Genomic DNA, 23,921 nt, shown 5'->3' with positions numbered 1-23,921 from the left:
AGCAGGATGTGTCTGTAGGAAATAGACACCTCCTTGCTGCATCTGTAATCCAAGTGCAACGTCCATAGATGCTGCCTCGGATAACCATCGGTCGCAATTGTTGCTCATTTGGCCAGGCTGTGTAAGCTGAGACTTACTCAGCCTGGCTGGTTCCTGGCAGCCTGTGAGGCCAGGAAATCTGCGTTCACCGACATAGACCATGGCCTGGGGGTGACAAGCACCAGTTTCCGGGAATGCTGGCCAGCCATGAGTCCCCTCTACCCCTCAAAATGTGAGCGATTTGCAAACTCAATTGCAGGACCTGTTCTGCACATGTGCAGAACGGGTCCATCACATGCGCAGAAGCGAAATTATAGGTTATGTATGCAAACAATTAGTTTTGCGTACATGTCTGAATCAGGCCTATGCTGTAGGTACTATAAATCACAGATCACATAAATAAGTTCTTCCAGACACAAGTACTGTAAATTACAGAAGATAAACAGAATTAACTATTTACTTCTCATCAGCTTCAGGCTAGTTAACTTTTACCTGTCAAGGATATGGGAATAACAGAATCAGCAGGATTAGGATTTAAAAAAAATATCTTATACTTTACAGTAGCTGATAATTCCCTACAGATGAGTGAAAAGCATTCATGTGCATGGGAGATAATTGATATTTATAAAGTTGCACACTCGAACAGCACAGGTATCAACAAGATATATAACAAATAGGCAGTAACTTGCGCCCTAGACTGCTGCTCAGTACCACTCCTAGGAACACCAAACCTATACACTCTATTAAACACCAATGGAGTAGTTCACAAGCGCTGTCTGTAATCAATATACTATACATACACTCCCTACTGTTATGATGTTCACAGAACTTCCTTGACGAGCCACCCCTGATCTTAATTGTAACTTGCAATCAAGGTCCACATATCACAGCTGGAAATGTCCTTTCTTTTTGTCTTTCTGTTGATAAAAACTCTTTTTAGATCAGTTCCATAGGTAAAGGTGCCGCTGTAGGCTTCCACGCATGGGATCAGGGGAGGATCGTCAAGGAATTCTGTGAACATCATAACAATAGGGGGTGTATGTATAGGATTTTCGATTCCGGTATTTATATGTGCTGTAATGTTTGCTTGGATTATTATGGATTTTTTTATAGCTTTTTTATATTATTTATTGTTATGTAGGAGTGTTGTTTAAACATATTATGTATATGGAGCTGTTATGATGTTCATTTAGTACTGTGATGGTATTTTATGAGTGATTTGGGGGATAATTAATTATGTTTGAGTTTTAATTGGCAAATAGAAGAAATGGTATAAATAGGATTTCCTGTTGGGTCCAAGTCACATCCTGAATAAGGACTGAAACGTGTTGATGGTGGGGGACAGTACTTATCTGACTGAGCGGTGATTTCCATCTGGCTACTATATCCAACTAGCAAAGATCACCTTACTTTCCTGGGTTCATGTAAGGAGAATCTTGCTAATTTGTGGCCACACCTATCTGGCAGTGTCATTGCTGATGTTACCATTTTGGACTTTTTTATATTTCTTTATGGAATAAAAATACTTTGACATACTGGGAAGTAAATTCCACGTTTGTGAAGCAGAAGTTGGCATCTTCAGTCTGTTCTATTTATTGGTGGAAGAAGCAGGTGCATGTAAAAGTGAGAGGGAGTGCAACGAAATAGTAAAAAAGCCTTTCAAGGAACAGTATATATTATTTTTTGGCGAGTTCTATCCAGAATATATGACTTTCGCCTTTAATCCGCATAGAAGGTCCATAAATAGACGGAAGTTCTCCGCCACTCATTTCCATGCTAGAGGGTGTAAAAGGAACTCTACATCAGATTAAAGAGTACTTACAGACAGCGCTTTTGAACTACTACATCATTGTTTAATAGGATGTTTATTAGCACAGGTATAAAGTTTAAATGCATGCAAACATACATCAACAAGTAGTAGACTGTCTTTTTACTGCTTTTCCCAATTTTAAGGCCATAAATGTCATACAATGGCATAAATTCTATTTCCATATTAATAACCAGTGCATAGAATATACCTGTACTGTGTTTTGCGGTCACTTGGGCGTATGCTTGCAGCTCGATCATTTGGAAATGCCACTAGAACATCTTTGTCTTCACTAATTGAATTTTGGTGCTCATGTATTTTTGTTTTAGCCGCATTCAAAGTGGCTATTCTTGTGGATCCGGAAAACATTGCTGTCTCCTGCGATGTCGCTTGGACAAATTGCCCAGTGGGATTAGAAACTAAAGGAGTTATGCCTGCATTTCAAAATAAACATTAGATAAGAAAAAAATGTTATTCAACATAGAGAGATACTAACTTTAGTTTTTAGCATCAAAGTTAATATCTACCGCCAAGGAAATGCAATATATATTGAAAAGCAAATAGTCAAATTAGCTCTCAGTCTGAAACATAGTAATAGCTTTCTTAAAACAGAAACACAAAAATATGCTTATTATGTTAAAACTCTCAATATTATTTTTTATTTATTTAAAATCTATTAGTTTCACACTTCAAAATCCAATTAAAACAGCAAAATATAGCTAAATAATAAAGTAGTGTAAAGTAAAGAAAAATGTGACTTTACCAGTGTTATACCTCATTTATTTTCTCTATAAATATGATAAAGAGAAAAGAATAATTTACATTTCAATTTATTTATATAAAGCTAGTTCGTTGTTGTGTGTTCCATCTCAGTAACTATATATCCTCCTCATTCCAATTGGAGGATATATAGTTACTGAACTATAAAACTTTCTAGTTCACTTACAACAATTCACAACTGCAACAATTAAGGTGGCTGATAGCTATTAGGGACAAGCAAGTATCAACTCTCCATAGATGTAATAAATTATTTCAACTAAGGGTTTTCTTATAGGTTTCTACCTCATCCTTCTTATTTACAGGATGGCTCTAGATAACTGAGAGTCTCTATAATAGAGTAATATTTCTTATTATCTTATAGCTGTCTCCCTTTGGCTACATCTGACATCCTCTATCACTGATCAATCACTAGTTAATAACTGCTTTCATTCATTCATTTAGCTTATTATCTCACATTAAATATTGGGCAATAAAAGGTATACAGAGGTAATACAACACGCAGTTCACTGTGACTGTTTGACATCACTTGTGAATAATATTCTTCTCTAATGCTCCTAGTACTAAATTTTCCTGACAATCAATATTGTGTTGGCTTCACTTATACAGTATTAAATACAGACAAATACAGTATATTAAGTAACTCCGGTGTAGTTGTGTCTGTTGTCTTTTTATAGCTTCTTTTTTTTTTACTAAACAAAATAAAGATAAAACATATAAAATATAGTATTTAAAAGACTATGTTTTGAAATAGATAAGTCCAGTTTAATATGAGCAAGCTATGATACATAATAGATTACATTAACAGCCAATATCTGCTTTTTTAAACTTGGGCCATCATTTCCTTATATCCTTATGACCAACTAACCTAGTTGCCATAATAGGATTTAGAAAACAACTTAATGTTCCTCCCATTATTTTACACTTGAACTGAATGGATTGTGTGTCATGTAAAGACTTTTATACAATCTTTCTATATGTTTGAAAATAAAAATGTCTTGATATATACATACAGAGACAATTTGGCAATTTTTTGGGTGTCTTTGGTAGAAGGGTCTAGTTGTAGGGATCCAGCAAGTAAAAACCTACATCCTGCCTGTCCTCTAGTTCAATTAAGAATAAACGTAAAGACACTTGAACATTGGAATATTAGCACCATTAAATAGAATTACATCGCTAAGTGATTGGAGCCTTCTGAGAAACCTGTAATCGATATATAGCCTATAATATTCAAATAAATGTGGGCCAAAGCACCTCTCCCCACCCCTTACTGTTCGCGGCACATTCTATCTCTTGCATTGAATATGTCAATAAATGATGTTCTTGTTATTAATCAGCTTTAACTTGCTGAAACAAGGTGCATGTTATTTCTAGGAGTTTCCATTACAAAGTGAAGCAAATTTCTTGAAAATCGGTTCAACAGTTTTTGCACCAACTTGGAACAATCAGACAGACACAACATTCTTATAATATTAGTATATACTGTATATAAACTATACAGAAAGAGAGGAAAATGTGTTACTACAGAGGGGAGGGAGGGGAATGTGTTACTCCAGAGGTGATGGAGAGGAATAAGTTACAACATGGGCAAGGGAGGGAAAATGTGTTAGTACACAGGTGAGGGAAGGTAATGTCTTACTGTAGCAGTGATGCATTACTATAGAGGTGAAGGATTAATGTATTATTGGAGTGGTGAAATTAAATGGATACAGTAAATATCTAAGGTCTACCAGGGTGAAGGCGGATACATCTGCTAGTGTAATATATATATATATATATATATATATATATATATATATATATATATATAATCCTGTCTGGATCGCCACTCAAATAATCTTGGTTCAGCAACTCCGATGCCCTCCGTATCAAACGAATTCCAAAGCAGCAACACACAAACAGCGGCACTCGGAGATTTCCATGAAAAAATATATATTTACAAATTCATAATAGACACCAAGTGGGTGTCTATTATGGATTTGTAAATATATATTTTTTCATGGAAATCTCCGAGTGCCGCTGTTTGTGTGTTGCTGCTTTATATATATCAAATTATTTTTGGCCCTTGTAATGGACCTTTTTCAAGACGTCCACCATATATCAGTTGACACATTCCCCACTGGTCATCAGAACATGTGAAGAGAAGGAAAATGTCCTAATTTTTTATGGCCCTCATTACTGTGGAAGTCGAATGGGGCTCTTCCGCCATAATAAAATGAAGGTATACAGATGTGTGCTCATATGCCTAGCCTCAATACGCCATGCAGCATGGTTGAGTCTGAATCTGTACAATGGAACTTGGCATGAAAGAAAGCCATGGTCACTGCAACTTAGCACTTCATATACAGATGCAGGGCCAAATGTAATAGGATGAAGGTTTAGAAAATGTGAGTTTAGCAGTAATCTCTCACATTGGTCGAGTTTTATCACAAAATGGGAAAACATCTGGATGAGATTATAAATTGTGAGAGGTTTTTGAGTCTGAAAAACATATAAAATAACAATAATATGTGAATCCACCTCTAGCGCTCCTCTGAACCCAAATTCACATCAAACCATGTGGTAGATATATTAAACTAATGATCACCATGAATGAGTCCACTTGATAGTAAGTAAATGTACACCAGGTCCAATAGGAACTTCTTATACACAGATGATTGATGACATCTAAAAAGATTCCTCCGTTTGTGTGTAACACCAATAGGGGGAATAAAAGAGAAGACAAAAAATAGTGCAGATCAAACTTGGACATATAGGTTTTAATGACAAGTTTGCACTTACAACATGCAGGTTTAAACAGGCATTTGTTTAAAAACATCAATGGTGGTAGGCTGACAGCACTCCCAATGACTCCATCCTTCACCTTCTAGATGACAAATGAGGGAAGGCAATAGCCCAGCTCCGGATACTCGGATATGCCACACAGGAAGGGGTACTCCAGGAAGCGCTCCACCACCAAAACATGCAAGTTTGCTCTGTTGTTTTGTTCTCGGACTCTTATTACATTGGCCGAGTTTAAAAAGTGTGAGAAATCGGTCACATTTTCTAAATTCTCACCCTATTACATTTGGCTCTCAGACCCAGTCATACACAGATATACAAGTGTCACATATCTAATTAATCAGTGCAGTCTCATGAAGCGGTTTTTTCACATGATGTTGTGACTAAGATGCACGTTCAGCAGAAAGCTGAGTGGCATGGGACCTGGCACGCTGAGAAGGGCTGTTTGTCGTTACTACATCAATAGAGTATGACTAAAACATCTGTATGCAGAGGAAGGGGTTGGGTTGAAATACCTTCAAATCCCGACCCTCGAAGCACAACAGATCATAATCCCGATGCCGGATGGTAAGTATATTTAACCCTCCCCTCCCCTTCCCTAACCCTAACCGTTCCTTGGGGGTGCCGAATCCTAAAACTCTGGGGGTGGTGCCTATCCCTAAGTCCCCCACCGTGGTACCTAAACCTAACCCCCCCTTAGAACACCATAAACGTAACCCTCCCAAAGGGGGGGTGCCTAAACCTAACCTCCCCCCAGTGGTGCCTAAACCTAACCCCCCCTTCCCCTAGCCTAAACCTAACCCTCCCTGGGGGTGCTGAGCCCAAAGTTCCCCCGGGGGTGCTTAAACCTAACCCTCCCCCCGCGCAGCTAACAGGTTGTGATGCCACGGCTAACCTACATTCGGTATGCCGGGCATCAAGATTTCGGCGTGGGTCTAATGATCGGCATTGGTATTTAGACGCCTATCTTTAGTCCCATGCCGGGCTTTCAGTGTCAGGATTCTGGCGGTCGGCATTTCGACCTCCGGCATCCTGACTACATCCCAGAGGAAGAGCCCCACTCATCCTCCACAGCAAAAGGCTCAAATAAGAAATTTATAATAGGACATATATTAGAACAATTTATAAATTGCTGAAACTGCCTTCTCATGCTTTTCATGATGGTGTACTCTGTGCTATGCTCTCAACGGTGCATGTATTCGTGGTATGGGCTACAGCCCAGAGCATCTTAAAGGAGAGTTGTGGGGCTGGTACACTGATGTTGAAGGCAGGGACATCCAAAATATGGCCTGTGAGCATCTTACCCCTATGTTCTAGGAGAGAGTCCAGTGTGTGTTGAGCAGCAGCTGTGGCGTGAGGGGGGAGCAGAATCTTAGGGGTAAATTTACTGATGTCTGTCTGAGTTAGTATTCCCATGAGAGTTTCCCCTGATTTTCAAACACAGTGATTTACTAAAGTCAAATACGGGTGTCAAAATACAAATCTAATTGCAAAACACAAGTGAAAACAGGAAGAGAAGTAAATATACTACGGGCCAAACTCACAAGTACTTTCCATCGTCACGAATATAACTGGATTTACCAAGAATCGTGTCTGCTAACACAAAATAGAAGTATCAAATAGAGCACCTCCTGAGCAGCATATTTAACAGAAGCGCTGCACTTGTGAGTGTAATAATGTAATGAAAGTGTTAAAGTTTTCAAATAAAATGATGTGCCCCCCCCCCAAAAAAAACAAAAAGACATTAACAACCCTGGACCTCTGAGCCCGGGCTGGTAGGGGAATTTCATGGGGAAAACCGTGGGGTTCCCCCTATTTCCCTTTAACCAGACGGGAGCAGGGAGAAGAACAACGTGGGGTCCCATTGCTGTAATGTAACCAGCCCCAAACTGGTCAGCCCTGGCTGGCAATCCTTCAAAAAATGGAGTCCCTCCTCCCGAGCATCAACTAGTCCTTCCCTGCATCGTTGAAGGTGGTGGATGCAGGGATAATGGTGTAATTAAAGGGTTCATTTTAAAAACATAACATAGACATAACAAAATCATTGTTTATTTGAAATTTTTGTTTATGACTTTTAGAGTTACTCAGCAAAGAGCCTTACCTAATTGCATCCGTTCAAAGTCATTTCTTAATGTGGCACTCCAAGAAAAAAGTTTACATACCCTTGTTCTAAGGCATATGGTGATTGAAGGGATCACCCTGGGATCATGATATTCAAGAATGTATTATTCAAAATGCTGCAGAACTGTGACCTGAGGACATATAAGCCTCTTAGGAGGCGTATCTTTTGCATCTAATATAAGACAGGTACAACTATACACTGATGATGATAACTTGTAGTAAACCAATTGTATATGCTGACGAAATATAGGCATATGCATCTCAAGATGTGTACAGTTCTGCATCTGTGTGAAAATACACAATGTTTTGCTATCTTTCCCCACATTAATATCACCTATGTTGGTACCAACTCTGCATTGGCCCATATGTATCTATTTTAGAAGAATGGTGTCACAGTAGATAACATTGTTGCCTCACAGCTTTACAGCCCTTGATTTGATTCCTACCAGAATGCCATCTACATAGATTTTGAATGACCTTATAGTGTTCACATTGGTTTTCTCTGGCTGCTCTGGTGTCATCTGGCATCCCAAAAATATACTATCAGCAGTGGCGGAACTAGCGGCACTGTGGTGCAGGTGTCCATAGCTGCCTGCATCCGACAGTGCCGCTGCACCCGCCACCAGCAGGGCCACCATCAGGGTAAGATTGCCAGGACTGGAGTCCCGGGCCCACACCCTGGCTGAATGGGGGGCCTGCCGAAGCTCCTACTGCCACTCACCATGTCCAAAACAAACTATATTGACCATATGGTCATTAAAGTTTGTTTTGGACATGGCACGTGTGATGTCATGACATCACGCCGTGCCGCTGGAGGGAGTGGCGGTAGGAGCGGACGGCCCTGGCAATGTGAAGTAGTAAAAAAAAGGGCTGGGGTGTGAAGTGGTGACAGGGGCAGGACGTAGGAGGAAGGTGAAGGGGCAGAAGTAGAAAAAGTAGGCCGGGCCTGAGGAAGGTGATGGGGACTGGGACAGAAGGTGACAGGGGCTGGAAGCAGAGGAGGGTGAAGGGGGCAGAAGAAGATGACGGAGGCTGGAGGCAGAGAAAGGTGATGGGGCAGAAGGTGACAGGGGCTGGAAGCAGAGGAAGGTGATGGTTCCTGGTGACGGAGGAAGGTGAAGGAGGTTGGTGGCAGAGGAAGGTGATGGGGGCTGGGGAAGAAGGTGACAGGGGCTAGACGCAGAGGCATGTGAAGGGGGGCAGAAGATGAAGGGGGCTGGGGAAGAGGAAGGTGATGGGGGCTGGGACAGAAGGTGACGGGCTGGAAGCAGAGGAAGGTGATGGTGCCTGGGGTTGGAGGAATGTGAAGGGGGCAGAGGAAAATGAAGGGGGCTGAGGGCAGAAAGTGACAGGGGCTGGGGGCAGAGGAAGGTGATGGGGGCTGGGGATGGAGGAAGTTGATGGGGGGATGGGGCAGAAGGTGATAGGGGCTGCAGACTGAGGATGGGGGCTGGGGACAGTAAAAGGTGACGGGGGGCTTCTGGGCTGAGGATGGTGATGAGAGGCTGACGACTAAGGATGGCTGGCTGCAGACACCATCCCTCCTACCCCTGAGGCATCCACAGCACTGTCATCAAGAAGATCTTGCAAGAGACGGAAGACAAGAACCACAGCCTGCATCATCAGTGGTGACAGAGACACAGTGTGGTAAGTCAAGGTGTATTTTTACTTTATTTAAAGTCTGGCAAATCTTTCATTTAACATACTATATATATATATATATATATATATATATATATATATATATATATATATATATATATATATATATATAAAATTTAATATATACATATTGTCACAAACCGTGCTAGAGACCTCCGGCTGAGACCCCTGCATCTCCCCATGCGCTTATGTCATCGCGCCTTGCTGAGTCGCCGGTCGCTCCTGCCAGTGGAATCCAGAGTAGGGCCTATGCCTGAAGGTGGCTTCCTGCATCCCCACTGTTGCCTAGGTGTCCCAGCCACACCTCCATGCACTTCCTGAACTTCAGTGTGTCAGACCTCCGAATCATGGGCGTGGCCATCTTGGATCAAGTCAGGTGGTCCAGATCCATCCAGTCAGCAGCACTCTCCAGTTGCTCCAGCCAATCATCATCCAACCAGGGGTATAAAAGCCCTTCCCTGACTCTGTCTCATTGCCAGTACAATAGTGCTCTTTGCCACAGCAAGACCTATGTTCCTGAGCTCTGCTGGTTTCCTTTCCAGTTTGCCTGCCTCAAGTTCCTGTATACTCCAGTTGGGAGTACTCCTGCTCACAGTCCAGCACACTCCATCCCGGAGTCCTATTCTAAGTGCTTCACCCAATCCAGCACACTCCATCCCGGAGTCCTATTCTAAGTACTTCACCCAATCCAGCACACTCCATCTCGGATCCCTATTCAAGTGCTCATCCCATCCAGCGTACTCCATCCCGGAGTCTGACTCAAGTTCATATACCAATTCTGCATACTCCATCCAGGAGTTATATTCAACTACCCTCCAGTATTGTTATCCTTCTTCAAGTTCTACAGTATTCAATTCTACAGTTCCTCGCCACAGTACCCCCTGAACCTCAGAGACTTTTATCTTTTGTTTACAGTGTTGAGCATCTCTGCACCAAGGACTATAATTACCATCTCACGTTTAGTCCTCATTTTACTGTATGCAAAGGAATTGCATTAAACCATCTAAATTCCAACTCTCTCCTGGTCCTGGTTTCTCTCATCTCAACCCAGTTCGGGTCCACCCCTTCCAATACCTCGAGCCGTGACACATATCTTGGCAAATAAGCAGCACTCCAGAGGTTTCTACCTCCGTGAACAATCGTTTAATTTTCAATGTTTCGGGGTTACAATCCCTTCATCAGGGCCCACCACTCTCTAGTTCCACCACTGACTGTCAGGCTAACCAAATTGTCAAGTTGGCTCTAATGTGCGTACATTTGTGTGCCTCAAGTATGGAATTATAAGTAGGCTACACTTGTACTGTTTAATATGTCAAGCTCAGTACTGAAGGAAACAATGATGCATAGCTACTCTCTGTTGACTACCCTTTACAAAAGCTACATGTCCCCGTTTAGCATCCATCCCTTTCTCTTTTGTGCCCCTGATATTTAATAAGCATAATAAATTGAAAAAAATTACTTCCACTAATCCGTCCTCTTTCTCTCTTAGGGCCTGATTCAGCAGATTGCAGATTACCGATTATCGGGAATCTGCGCGTGCGCAGGACCCATTCTGCGAGTGTGCAGAATGGGTCCTGTGTCTTTCTTTGCCTCTGCCTGATTGACAATTTGATTAAAAGGCAGTGCGGGGGCGGCTGGCGTTCCCGGAAACAGGGGGGTGTCCGCCCTGTTTTCCAGGAGTGGCCAGCCCAGGGAGTGCATCGACGCAGTGTCCTGGGCTTGCAAGCCGGCCAGTCTGAGTAAGCTGAAGCTTACTCAGCTGGTTGGCTGCCTGGCGCTGCCCGCCGTCGCTAGTCATGATGGTGATCCCAGCCTGTGTCATCCACCGCCTGCTGCATTTGTATAATTGCAAGGATGTAATTGCAAAGCTGCCTGCGTACAGGTTTGCAATTGCGATCCTTGCTGAATCACCCCCTTAATATCTTGTGCAGTACCAGGTTCCTATAATGGCTAATGGTCACTTTAAAAAACAGAACGCTATTGTTCACAATAAACCATTGTCAAAGTACTGCCTGCAAAAGGGAGAAACTTTCTTAACCGTGTTTACTTGGCAACAACAAGATTAGATAGTCTTATTCGTACACTCTTCGCCATGGCAGCAAGAGAGAAAAAAGAGAAATCCGCCTTTAACCTTTCTTTAGGTGAAGAATAACCAGTCCAATTTTCAAGTTTCTGATAAAGATCAGTTCCATCAGGATAAACTTTTTCTCTTAGTCGGTCTTAATAAAAATCTATATTGTTTACAGGATCTGGTAAGGTTTTAACTTGGCAGGATATTATAGTAAATAGAATATAATTTTATGTGTATTATAAAGGTAGAACTAGACATTTATTACAGCTTACTCCTGAGTTCTCCTGAACACATTTAGGGACAAACATGCAAAATATAGGGGGAAGTTGCTGACTGATTGTTTGCTACATAGTAGTTTACACTTGCACTATTTTGGTTATTAAGCCCCATGCACTTTAAAACATTTTCCACTAATAGCAACTCTGTATTGCTAATTAGATGGAGAAACCTTTAAATGTTCCTCATGCAGCTATACTGTGGAGAAAGGGGGGAAAATAGAGGGCCTGAATCAGGGCCCTCCTACCTAAAATTGGAGCGGCCTCCTGGCCGCTCGCATAGCTGTGGTTGACCACCCACAGCTTATGTGAGCGGCCAAAAAGATGGTCCCTGCGGTAGGGTCTCGCTGCCGCAAGCCCAGGAGTGCTTTTGGCTCTATCAGAGCCAAAAGCACTCCCACTGACATCACTAGTGATGTCAGTGGGGCCGGCCCCAGACGGTAGGCGTTCCCATGGGAACGCCTCCGTCTGGGCAGCAACACCCCGGCACGCCCACCAAAAGGGGCATGCTGTCCTCACCATCGACAGCATGCCCCCTTTGGTGCGAGACCCATAGCGACAGCATGCGCACTAGGGCTCAGCGCTCGCGAGCGGGTCTGAATTAGGCCCTAAAGCCCTTAACCTCTTACCTTCTGGCGTAACTAGGTAATTGAAGGCCCCATAGCAAAAGTTTGTAAGGGCCCCTACGTACCACCCAATGGTGAAAAATTTATATAACACATGTAACTTTGACAAGGAAGATAGCCCCCCTCAGCTGCACCCCTTGCACCTATGGTAGGTACGCCCATGCTTCTAACTGTAATACATTTGGACTGCCTTATTAATTCATGAATTTGCACTTCTCTTTTGTTATCCAATATAATTAGCTTACCACAAATATATCATGACAATAAGTAGAAATTGTGGCTGCCTTTAATGGAACAACTTTTTGAGTTTAATTTACTTTATATTTCATACAAAATGTACCTAGATGGGTAAAAAGAGTGTCAGAAAATACTATCTTAGGTCTGTTTATCTCTGCGGTAGTATAAATAAGTGGCTGTTTTTTGTGTAAAAAATAGGCTCTGTGCACTTTCATAAATTATGAACTACGCCAAATATACACAACTCATTTATAATATCACCAATCAGACTGAAATCTTCTTGTAGCATTCATGTGCGGAAACAGCTACTTTATTGCATGTATCCGATAGGAGTCAAAACATTCCACTGACATCCCAGCAGTATTCTGAATTTGATTTAGTTTTTCTTGTGAAAACTAAAACATGGAATTATTTAAGTCCCAAAAATAAATTATTCCCAGGAATTAAATCTTGGTTTTCCTTATCAGGTCCTTTCAGCCAAAAATGGAAATCAGAAATAACTACATGATAACACAAGTCAGTAACATACGATATTACAGCACTTACTTGCTTTAGCATGGCATATAATGTTTTAGTTTTTTTTCATTTAAAAAATTGGTCTTGTTTTAAATTCAAAGTCAGTTTTTGTTTTAAATTTAAAGCTACTTTTTTGTTTTAAATTTAAAGTCATATGAATATATATACAAAAAAAGGCACATTACTACTTTTTGATAATACCTCCGTATGTAAATCAATTTGACTACCAAAGAGTATCACTTGAAAAATAATTTAAAACTACTTACCAGAGTTAATTTTCATGACAATTTTCTTGGTTGAAGGTTTGCAGACCGCTATAAAACTAAGCTTTTTTTGATGAAAGGCTTTCGTTTTCAAAGGCAGCAGATTATCATCTGATATGGAACCCAATATATCTACCACTTGTTTCACTTTAAAGGTTCCTACTTGATGTGGTATAAAAGAAAACATCACATCCTAGTAAACAAAATGGACAGAGCAATAAGATTAGATACCAAATAGACACTAAAAGGATTGATTGCTGAATTATTCCTACTAAAACTTGCTCTTAAGGAAAATATCTTCAATTGCAGAACTTTTAGCTACAGACAAAAATGTTAGCAAGCCAAAGGGTACGGAAACAAAGCATAACTATAACTCATTGTATTTTCGGAGACCATTATTTCTGTAGCAATGTACTTTTAAAGCCCAGTTGTAAATCCCACTTCTTACTTTTTAGTTTATGGTGATATCTGAAAACTGTATACTAAACTTTTGATATATATTTAATTTGTATATTTGAATTGAAATTTAGTATATTTTTGTTAACTGGATTGTATTATGTGAATCTGTTTTTTTTTTCCAATGTGTTTTTGTTGAAGTGGCTTTTTCAGTGTATTTTATGCGGATGTAGCTTTTTCAGTATATTATTTGTGGATGTGGCTTTTTCAGTGTATTTTATGTGGATTTGTTTTTTTCAATGTTTTTTTATATTGTTCTGGCTTTTTCTTTCCTTTTAATAGTTACCTCCATGGTGATTGTGTGTATGTGCTTTTACATACTAATACAACAATTGTACCAGGGGCATGGCCTAGACGGCACAAGGCCACACCCATTTTTGCATGTGCGCCTTCGGTGTGCGCATGATCTCGGCTCTTTGACATACCTACAGATATTTTTGGGCTCTTTGAATCTGACTGGTTGGCCACCCCTGGTTTACATTCGTTATCTGCATGGCAAAAAATAACTTCCTCTAACTGATAAATAATAATTAAAATGTGTTTTTCACAGCTGAATAAGACAACATAAAGGGCCTCAGTTTAGCTAGATACACACTGGGCCTGATTCAGTGATGGACGATAATGCAATCACAGCTGCGATCCCGCACAGAATGCAGCAGCGAAAATATGCAATGCATCCAAAGCTTAACCAAGCATAGGGATGCCCAGTACTGCCTTCTCATATCTGTCCAATGTCGCACTGCTGTACCATTGGTGCCATCGACACATAACACACAGTCAAGCAGCATGCACGGCAAGTCTGACCAACCGCAAACACTGCAGCTCTCCTTGCATGCATAAAAGGTCTCCTGCTGTGAAAGTGATCGCAATGGCTTATGTATGCTCACCCATGAAACAGCGTTTGAACGGTCAGACACGCCTGCGTTTGCCTAACCACTCCCCATTACCACCCCCAAACGCTGACTACCTGTCACTCACTATGCAAGTGAATTCTCTGTGCGAACGTAATCGCAAAACAATTGCAGCTCATGCGCAGTGCAGCTTATATGCATGCGCTATGGCAAACAATCGCTCATTCTGTGTAAATATTGCCATTGCGTCCGTATCTGAATGAGGCCCACTGTCCGATCCTTTTGATTGGGCCGACAAACGGGGCGATTTTTCAGCAAATCAAAAACCTCAATATCTGTATTACACATTATACAATTTTTTATTATAAGTTACTGATTTTCCCCCACACCACATTGATTTTGCATATGTCCGCCCACAAGGAGGATTATATAGTCACGGGAAAACGTAGGAACTATAGGCAGATTATTGAGAATGCACACACACTGCTCGATATCGGGATATGGGGGTCTAAATTTTCAGTCTTGGCCGACCAATCGCATAATCTATGTAGTATGTTTGTGAATGTTTTTTTAACAGTTTCATCGGTGGAACGCTAAAATGTTCATGTCTACACACTATACTATTAATAAGGTCGATCACCCATTTATTGCCAAATTGGCCCAAGACTTGTATAGTATGTACCTAGATTTAGATTAAGGAGCAAATTCAGCTAAAGGTTGCAAATCTGCACCAGAACAAACCATGTTGTGATGCAAGGGGTGCAAATGCAGATCTTGCATTCACTGAAAAAAATGCTTGTTTTTGCATACATTATGGGCAGCTTTATTTGTACACTGTGATTTATGGTTGACCTAGATTGCATGCCCCTTCCAACTCTGGGCCTGATTCAGAGCCGGACGCAATTAGCGCTCGCTCGTCCAGAAAATAGGGGTGGCTATTCAAATGAACCGTTCGCTCTTTGTGGTCTGTTCACGCCTCTAGGTCTGAACGAGCGAACAAAACTTGCGGTCGTTTTTTGGGAAACTACGCCCCCTGGCTGCTCGCATCCTACGTCATGTCCGCTATTTATTAGATTAATCGAGTACATCGACCAGGGTATGAACTGCTCGCTATTCTTGTGGTTGGTTTTTGCTACCACAATTTTGCGAGCAGTTCTGACTATAAAATAACCCAGTGACGTGGTCAATGACGCTGCTGTTTTAATAATGCACACCCATAAAACACCCGTTTTGACCTTTAAGCACGCCTGCGATCGGATCTCCACTCCCCGTTTTCAAGCACCTTCCCCTGTTGCCACCCTCATACGCCTCATTCTGTCACTGAAATTATCAGGCATTCGCTATTTTGCGAGCACATGAATTTCGGCCGCACTGACTGGTTCGCGCATGCGTATAACGATCCGTGCGCATGCGCAGTTGGGCAAACATCGCTCGGAGCGAACGAGCGGCCGCTTACAAGCGGCTCTGAATCAGGCCCTCTGTCCACACTTCCTGTAGTGCAACTTTGTTTAACAAGGTGCAAATTTTCACCACCTAACTATATGTACTCCAAACTGTAGCTCAGACCCAGAGCTGATGTCAAGGGCAAGTTACCAGGGAGAGAGCTGGGGGCAGCCCCGCAACTGACATAGTGCTGGGTTTGCCCCCAGCCTGACGTTTAATGGGAGGTGAGCTGTACGGGCACACCCCCAAATAGCGTAATTTAGGGGGGGTGACATATGGTAATTAGACCACACCCCATTTTGGACGCCGTGCACAAGGTTTGGGGCGTCCAGGTCCCTGGTTGCACAGGGCGCGGCTCCTGCTGGAACCGGCCCTGCAAGTTACCAGCAGAGCCATACGGGGAAAATGGGCACCAACAGGGCCATTACCAGGACGGGGCAGTATCAGTTCCGGGCAGGTGCCTAAAAAACGTATGACTAAGATCTAGATGTGCAGTACCCGCTACCGACAGTATTGCAGATGTGACGTAATAATGTCACAACAGTACTAATGCCAGTCTGGAGAGGCTGGCTGCCAAAGCAGATAGTCATTAAGTCAGGAGACGACTGGAGAAGCACAAGACGAGAGGATGGTCAGAGATAAGTGATTGAGTGGAAACTAAAGAGACAATGGAGCTTATGTAATAGGTTGCGACTTGAAGCCACTGCGGGAACTCTTGTGAGTCTTCCCGTATTTTTAGAACGGCAATCATTTTAAAAAGGCAACCCAAGCTGTGCTCCAGTGCACCACTGGCCACCAGTATTCCAGGCCACAATCTTCCCATCAAAAATGGATGATGCGAAGTAATCAATTTAAAGGCATAGCTCCCTTTTAGTGCTAATTTGGATAATTTGGTTCATTAAACCTCTATCACCCTATATGTAGATATCATATAGACAGGCCCCCAAAATGACAGCTATTTAAAAAAATATTTTTGTCTAATTAGTCACTAGGGGAGGTGTCCAAAGGGTTCTGAACCAAGTTCCCACATTTTTAGCCAAAAACAGGGGTTTTGCACATTTTTTCACTTGCTCTGAGATGGAGTTTTCGCACATGCGATAACTCCAGGTATAGGATTGCACGATATGCATTTAGGTGTGAAAAAATTGCACATGTGAAAACTTATTGCGAAATCTCACTTTTCACATCTAATTGAATTCGCTCCTAAGTGTAGTGCAGGAGACCCACTGTGGAGTTATACTGTAACTGGTAACATACTGTAGTTGTTACTGTTAGGGCCAGTTCTGTTTGTATTGCTGTCATAGATGTTAGACACGATAGCTAGTATCTAGTTAGGCACATGTGTGCAGCACAAAGAGGATAGAGTAAGTCCTTGGTGAATATTACCTTCCCTTTTAGTGTGTGAGGTCACCTGGGTGAGAGACTATCCTATGCACTAAGGAGTTGGACACAAAGTTCACCTGAGTATGCAAGCAATTACTGACAAAAATGGGTGTCTGTGGCGCCTACACTGTTGATGACATTATACCCAACCCTGTAGAGGGTGTCACGGTCCAAGGGTTCCCCTTCTTTAGTTAGAAAAGTTGAGGTGTGCTCACACTGTTTCCTTTCTCCTAGTGTTCTCCTGAACTGTGTCTCAAGCTGGGTACACACTGACAGATATATAGGGCGATCAATTGATCGGCCAATATACCTTGTGCTCGTCGGCCAGTGTGTACCCGCGATATGTCTGTGAATGACGGCATTCACAGACATATGGCGTTGACTCTGCTGCACAACCAATGGCAGATATATCTGCAGATACAGTATATCTGTCCCCATCGAGCAGTGTGTAAGGGCAGTCTGCCAACTGCCCCTACACATGCAGCAGAGGCTGCAGGGAGGGGGGCGGGACACACCCCCCAGGCTAGCGGGACCCGCGGCCAGAAGCAGATGATGGATGTTCAGTGTGTGTGAACGACCATCATCTGCAGATATATCTTTGCTGTGTGTACCCACCTTCAGGACTGACCGCGACCAGTACAATGTTCTGAAGGTAATTGGGTGTGAACAATGATTACCCCTTTTAACTCCGTATACTCTCATACTGTATTGAAGCAATACAGATGGGCGACTATGAATAAGTACTTTGTATCATTCATTAATTAAAACTAATTGGTGTAAATTGGTTTTAAAAAAGTTCTAAGACTTTAATAAATAAGCATTCTTTTCTTACTTTTATCTTCATATATGACTTAACATTTGTTCTTAGCAATAACAGTTGTTTATTTAATATGGTAGCAAATCTTACATAGCTCCAACCTTTATTTAAGTATTCTATTTTTGTTATTATTTCACCTCACTTTACTGCAACTAATATCAAGCGACAGCATGCAACTGATGTATTCAGTTAATTAGTATGTATTAAGAACAACTACAAATACATGTTTTACAGATTTGCTATTTTCAATACAGCTTTATCTTGCACAGTAATACATTGCAACATTACAGATTTAGACAAATGTTTTAGTACCTGGGAATGTCCTGGCTCCAGCTTTCCATTTGCTGGAGAGATATGAAAATGAGAAATCTTGCGAAAGCTAAACACCACGGGGAGGAACTGAGATTCATTTTTTAGTGAACAAAGAATATCGATCCTTTCACCAATCAAGCACTGCTTAAAATTGAATACTGTTCCTGGACTGAATGCTAATGTGACAGGAAAAGCACAGGCGGTAACAGCCAATTCCACATGGCGTTTCTTTTGTCCTATGCCAAGAAGAAGACAGCTAATTACAATAGTTTAAAACCACACAGTACTGAAATATTTCATACTTTATTAACCCCTTCAGCACTGATGCTTTTATCACTCTTGTGCTGAACCTATAATGTGTTTATGCAGTACCCACACAAACTATACCTTGTTCTTTTCAGAAGACCTAGCATGCTCAGTAAAATATAATTAGTTTGTTTACATCTCCTGGCATGGCAAAGAAAATCTACTCAAAATAATCAAGATTTATTCATTGTCTTTTTTATTTGAAAATGCAAGAAATTGAACTGAAAGCAAATGTATTTTTTTTCTAAACACCACTTATTTCAGACATCTCGAGATTCCCGGGAATTTGGCCTGCCTCAGCCAAATTCCCGGGTAGCACCGTCTGTCTGAAAGGTACCTACCCGGGAGCACGTTCCCGGGTAGCCGCCCCTGCAATCGACCAGGGTTTTTCCCGGGACTCAAGTCCCGGGAAATTACCCTGCTTCTGTCTGAATGGTGCTACCCGGGAATTTACTACTCCCGGGCAGCACCAAGCAGCTTTTGCATGTAGCTGACAGTGCAGAGCATCCTATAGGATGCTCAGCACTGCTGCTTTGAGCTGACAGCGCAGAGCGTCCTATAGGACGCTTAGCACTGCCGCTCACCACCCACCCACACTCCCACTGGACCACCACTACTGCCCCTATTTCCAGAACATAGCATCGGGTGACGGGGTGAGATGCTGGCTCGCAGGGGGTTCTGTCTGCCCCGGCCACTGTAGAGGTGAGAGGCGGGGAGGGCTGGGTGGGACGCTGCTGCTGCCGCAAATATGGGTGGGTGACGGCTCTTCGTGCAGCTGTACCCGGCCTGTCCGGCCCCTCGGCCGCTGCTCTGCTCTTCTCTGTGCCCATGATCAGTGCCAGGCAGGAGCCTTGTTGTCCAGGGGCAGCCCAGCCAGAGGCCTGGGAATGGGGGCGAGCTGCCAGGGCACCCATGGGAGGTAGTTTGGGGACATGTTGGGAAGTGTTTCAAATGATGTGCACCCCCACATACACAGCATGCCAGTCACAGGGGGCACATAGTTGTGTGTGATCAGGGCCTGGCACCACTCACATCAGCTCCACCTCATCTTTGTGTCCAGCAGTTGCCATGTAATCTAAAAAACCCTGCTCTTGTCTGAAAGGGGTCTACTTGGGAAATTCCTGGGTAGACATTGTAGTGTGAAAAGGGGTCTCTACCAAATACCCAGGAATTTGCACAGGAGAAATTACCGGGTCTGAGCAGGAAATTTCCCGGGTCGTATGTCTGAAAGGGGTATAATAAATCATTTATATTTCTTGATTTAGCATCAATTTACTTTTACAAAACAGCAAAAAGCAGCATTGCATACATCAGTTTTCACAACAAAATCTGCACTTTACTATTTTTTGTTTGTTTGTTTACAACATTTTGGGGCCCATTTATCAATAAATTTTATCATACGCAACAAGTTTTAAAACTCATTGGGCGGAATTCAATTGATTACGCGGTCCGGATCTCCCGTCTAAAGTGACAGGAGATTGCGGACTGCTATTCAATTGCTGCCGTTTTTCGCGCTGATCGCGCCCATAGAGGTCAGGTTTAGCTGCGCAAAGCAGCTAAACCCGACCAAAGTGCTGGGCGCGACCGCGAAAAGTGATGTTTGGGCGCCCAAACAGGTCTCTTTTCGCACATTTCAGCTCTTATCCCCCTGGAGCTGCGAGCTGAAATGTAGCGCTGGCAGCTGATCGCACCCGACAGGAGCAAGAATTGAATAGCTCCGTCGGGCGCGATAGGGGCTGGAAACAATTGAATTCCGCCCATTGTGTATGATAATGGTGCTCTAGTCAATCAGCTCCTAACTGTCATCTGTTAAAAAATGACAGTTGGGAGCTGACCGGCTGGAGCACCATTTATCATACACAACAAGTTTTTATCAAAGACTGTGAGAGATAAAGCACAAACCAATCAGCTTCTCACTTACATTTTACAAGCTGTATTTGAAAAATGAGTTAGGAGCTGATTGGTTAATACTTTTTCTCTCACAATTTTATCTCTCAAGCTTTGATACATAGGACCCTGAGTACATAGACCCCTAAAACTCATTGCATATGATAAAACCCATGATAAATGGGCCCCTTTGAATGAAATTCACAAAATATGTAGTAATAATATGGGTAGCACAAGCACAGCAAGACATACCATTTTGAAAACTATGGTTGCCCTGAGTGTATAGGTACCAGGATGAGGGAAACCAGGCCCCCATTCTCTGGCTCTGCAAATTTTTCTGTAGTGCAGTAGCCAATGATGCTATAATGCACCGTCTCCTTCCTCAGACCCCAGGCACTGTGGGGGACTTGTGAGAATCATTCTTACTGATTTCCACCCCTCTCACTAAGAATAAGTGGGAATCATGCATTTTGTAGTATATGTCTAAGACCAGATCTCGCTTATCCTTATGCTATAGCGGTTAACGGTTTTCCCACCTTTAGATGAGTTTCATTTATTTATTTGTACATGCCCAATTCTAAATTCTTTTATATTTTCCAACCTTGCATTTATATAAGCAGATTTTTTTTATTTTCATTGTCTTAGGATATGACACAAAACTGCTTTCTGGATATAATCATTTCCAGTACAGAAAGTATAGCAGAGCTGTGAAATAAGCTACAGTAAATGAAATAAACACTCTGTCTGATGATATAGCAGCATGGATGAAAAACAAAAAGTGTACAAATGATAACATGTTACAGGAACGTATGTACAAGTTTATTCAAATACTCTGAAGGTGGGAAACAATCTTGTTACAATATATTGATCTTTTATGAGACATATACTGTATAACAATCATGCTTGCACTGCTCTAATTATCAATTATCCTATCAATGTTTAGAATGTGAGAGAAAGCTAGAACATTGACCAAGACACAGTAATTTACTTTTCCTTTTTTAAAAACAACAAAATTACCAACCATTTAATACATATTAATACAGATAGGTAGCTGAGAACTGTGGATAATTAACAGGACACTGCTTACTGTGTTGTCACAAACATGATGCCTACCTTTATTATCCGGTCTGCTATTTGCACCTAATTGGAGGAGTGCATCTTTGCTTCCGTTTACTGGCTCAAACCTCATAAAAAGAGAATAGTCCTGCTGAGGAAGAATCTCACTTGTTTCAATTTCTTTGTATAACTGCCTAAAAAAGTTTTGCAAATTTTATTGCAAAAACAATAAAAAAATATATGTTGGGAACAAATCAGTTGATAAACAATTGCAGCCTATACATAGAATAAAAATCAAGGCACCATTTTCAAGATAAAAAAAAATGGTGTATGTTGACTAAAATCTGTATGGTGTTTGATTATACAGTATAATACAAACAAAACCTTAATTTTCTGCATATTTCATGAACTAAAGGATCTATAAAGACCCTTCACATTTTTGCACATAAATTAATATCTCTTATAATCACTTTTCACAGCAATAACAGATTTATTTTTGGGACAATTTATCATTCTTTACATGCCAGGATAGAGGGCCTGAGTCAGACCCGCTCGCAAGCGAGTCGATGGTCCCCCACTGCGCATACTCCACCTCCGGCATGCGCGAGACCCATCCAGCGATGGCTGCTCTGTCGCTACGGGTCTCGCTACAAGACGGGGCAGCAGTCGATGTTGATTGACAGTTCGCCCCGTTTTGTAGGCGTGGAGCGGGGGTGGCTGCACAAAAGCAGGCGTTCCCTTAGGAACGCCTGGTGTTTGTGGGTGACCCTACTGACATCACTAGTGATGTCAGAAGTGGACTTCCTGCTCTATTAGAGCAGGGAGTCTACTCGGGCTTGCAAGAGCTGAGCCCCTACCACAGGGTCTCCTCGCAAGCCCGATGGTCGCGATAATCGCGAGCTTAGCGAGCAGCCTGAAGAAAAAAAAAAACGCCCTGATTCAGAGCAAGCGCTCGCCAGCAGCGAGCGGCTCTGAATCAGGCCCAGAGTCTCTGATAAGCTGCAGCGGACAGTCATTGACAGGAGTTTCTTACAGTTGCAACCAATTAGATGCCAAAGTAAAAGAGTTGACTGAACTAGTAAGGTATGAGGGTTAAGGTAAGGAGAAATGCTATGGGATTCAGCGAGAAGTAATCAAAAATGATAGCATATATTATATATAGAAAGGATATGTGAATAAAATAAGAATACATATAAACTCTTCTATCGCCACAATGTAAATTATTACACTCCCTTTTAATGGAAAACTTGTATATATATGATAAGTATTGGACTGACTTGGGACTGAAGCATATAGTGAGAGTGGTTTTCTGGAATGGTAACAAGACTCCTTGATTGGGAAAGCAGGAAAGTAAAGTAGAGACAGCTGTTCGGTTAGTCCAGTTAGTGTGATCCATGTCCTGCAAAACAGTGCCCTGAAAAAGAATAATAAAAAATCAATTTTACAAATTCATACATACACATACATGCATACATACAATGCTGTTGTTTACTTAACGGAAACAGGCTTTGATCATGCAGAAAATTACTTTTGGCTAAGTAATACAATTGTTTGCAAGTGAATAGTTACATGTGGGGAGGTTACAGAAACATGAGGACTGGGCTCTGGTGGGAGGGTGTTACTACATGGAGAGACAGAGGGTGTAGAGCAGGTTGTAATTGCAAATCAAGGTGCAAACATGCATTCAGTCCAAAAAGCTGTAATTGTATGTTTATACAAGGAATGCCCCTTACATTTCTGATACTGTACATCTTAATTTGATCTGCGACTCTGAACAAATAAACTTGTGCGCGGTACAACAAAGATGCATGATCAGAGGGAAAAACATTGGCTGTTTGCGTGAATATTGACATCAGGCCCTCTGTTGCTGGTATTAGTCTGTTTTTGGGCAGTTTAAGGTTTGATTTTACCCGCCCGTTCCATGCACAAAGCAATACGACTTACTGCAGTAACAGATTTTATTTGTGACTGATCAGAAATGTATCCGATTGCCCAGATCACATGCAATTATTTTGATTGTTTCAATATTGGATGAATTATCACAGATACACAATGTGATTTACAAAAATGTTCCCATCCTGACCAATAAAACTGTTTATATGGCTCAGAAGTAAAGATAATATTTATTTAAAGCATTTGCTACCCACAGACAGGATAATATGTAATTTAATTTTAATTAAATTTTTCATTGGCTGTAAAACTGTCAGTTTAGGAAGCAAATGGGAGGAATCTCTT

General features: G+C 41.8%; 1 protein-coding gene across 1 annotated transcript in view; it reads right to left on the bottom strand.

The window, feature by feature from the left end:
- Positions 1–23,921, bottom strand: part of LOC148514013 (cilia- and flagella-associated protein 47-like) — a gene marked incomplete at its 3' end in the record, with an annotated part of 651,210 nt that overhangs the window by 574,857 nt on the left and 52,432 nt on the right. Inside the window, exons 6-10 of the mRNA XM_088481183.1 lie at positions 22,964–23,100; positions 21,744–21,880; positions 18,438–18,673; positions 13,179–13,368; positions 2,058–2,280 (exon numbers count right to left, since the gene is read on the bottom strand). Of these exons, the coding sequence (XP_088337309.1) occupies positions 2,058–2,280; positions 13,179–13,368; positions 18,438–18,673; positions 21,744–21,880; positions 22,964–23,100 (923 nt within the window). The remainder of the gene's footprint in view (positions 1–2,057; positions 2,281–13,178; positions 13,369–18,437; positions 18,674–21,743; positions 21,881–22,963; positions 23,101–23,921) is intronic.

The sequence above is a fragment of the Taudactylus pleione genome, unplaced genomic scaffold (genome assembly GCF_031769625.1).
Source record: "Taudactylus pleione unplaced genomic scaffold, aTauple2 ptg000265l, whole genome shotgun sequence".
Lineage (NCBI taxonomy): Eukaryota > Metazoa > Chordata > Amphibia > Anura > Myobatrachidae > Taudactylus > Taudactylus pleione.
The sequence above is the reverse complement of the archived record's forward strand: the minus strand, read 5'-3'. Positions and strand labels throughout refer to the sequence as shown.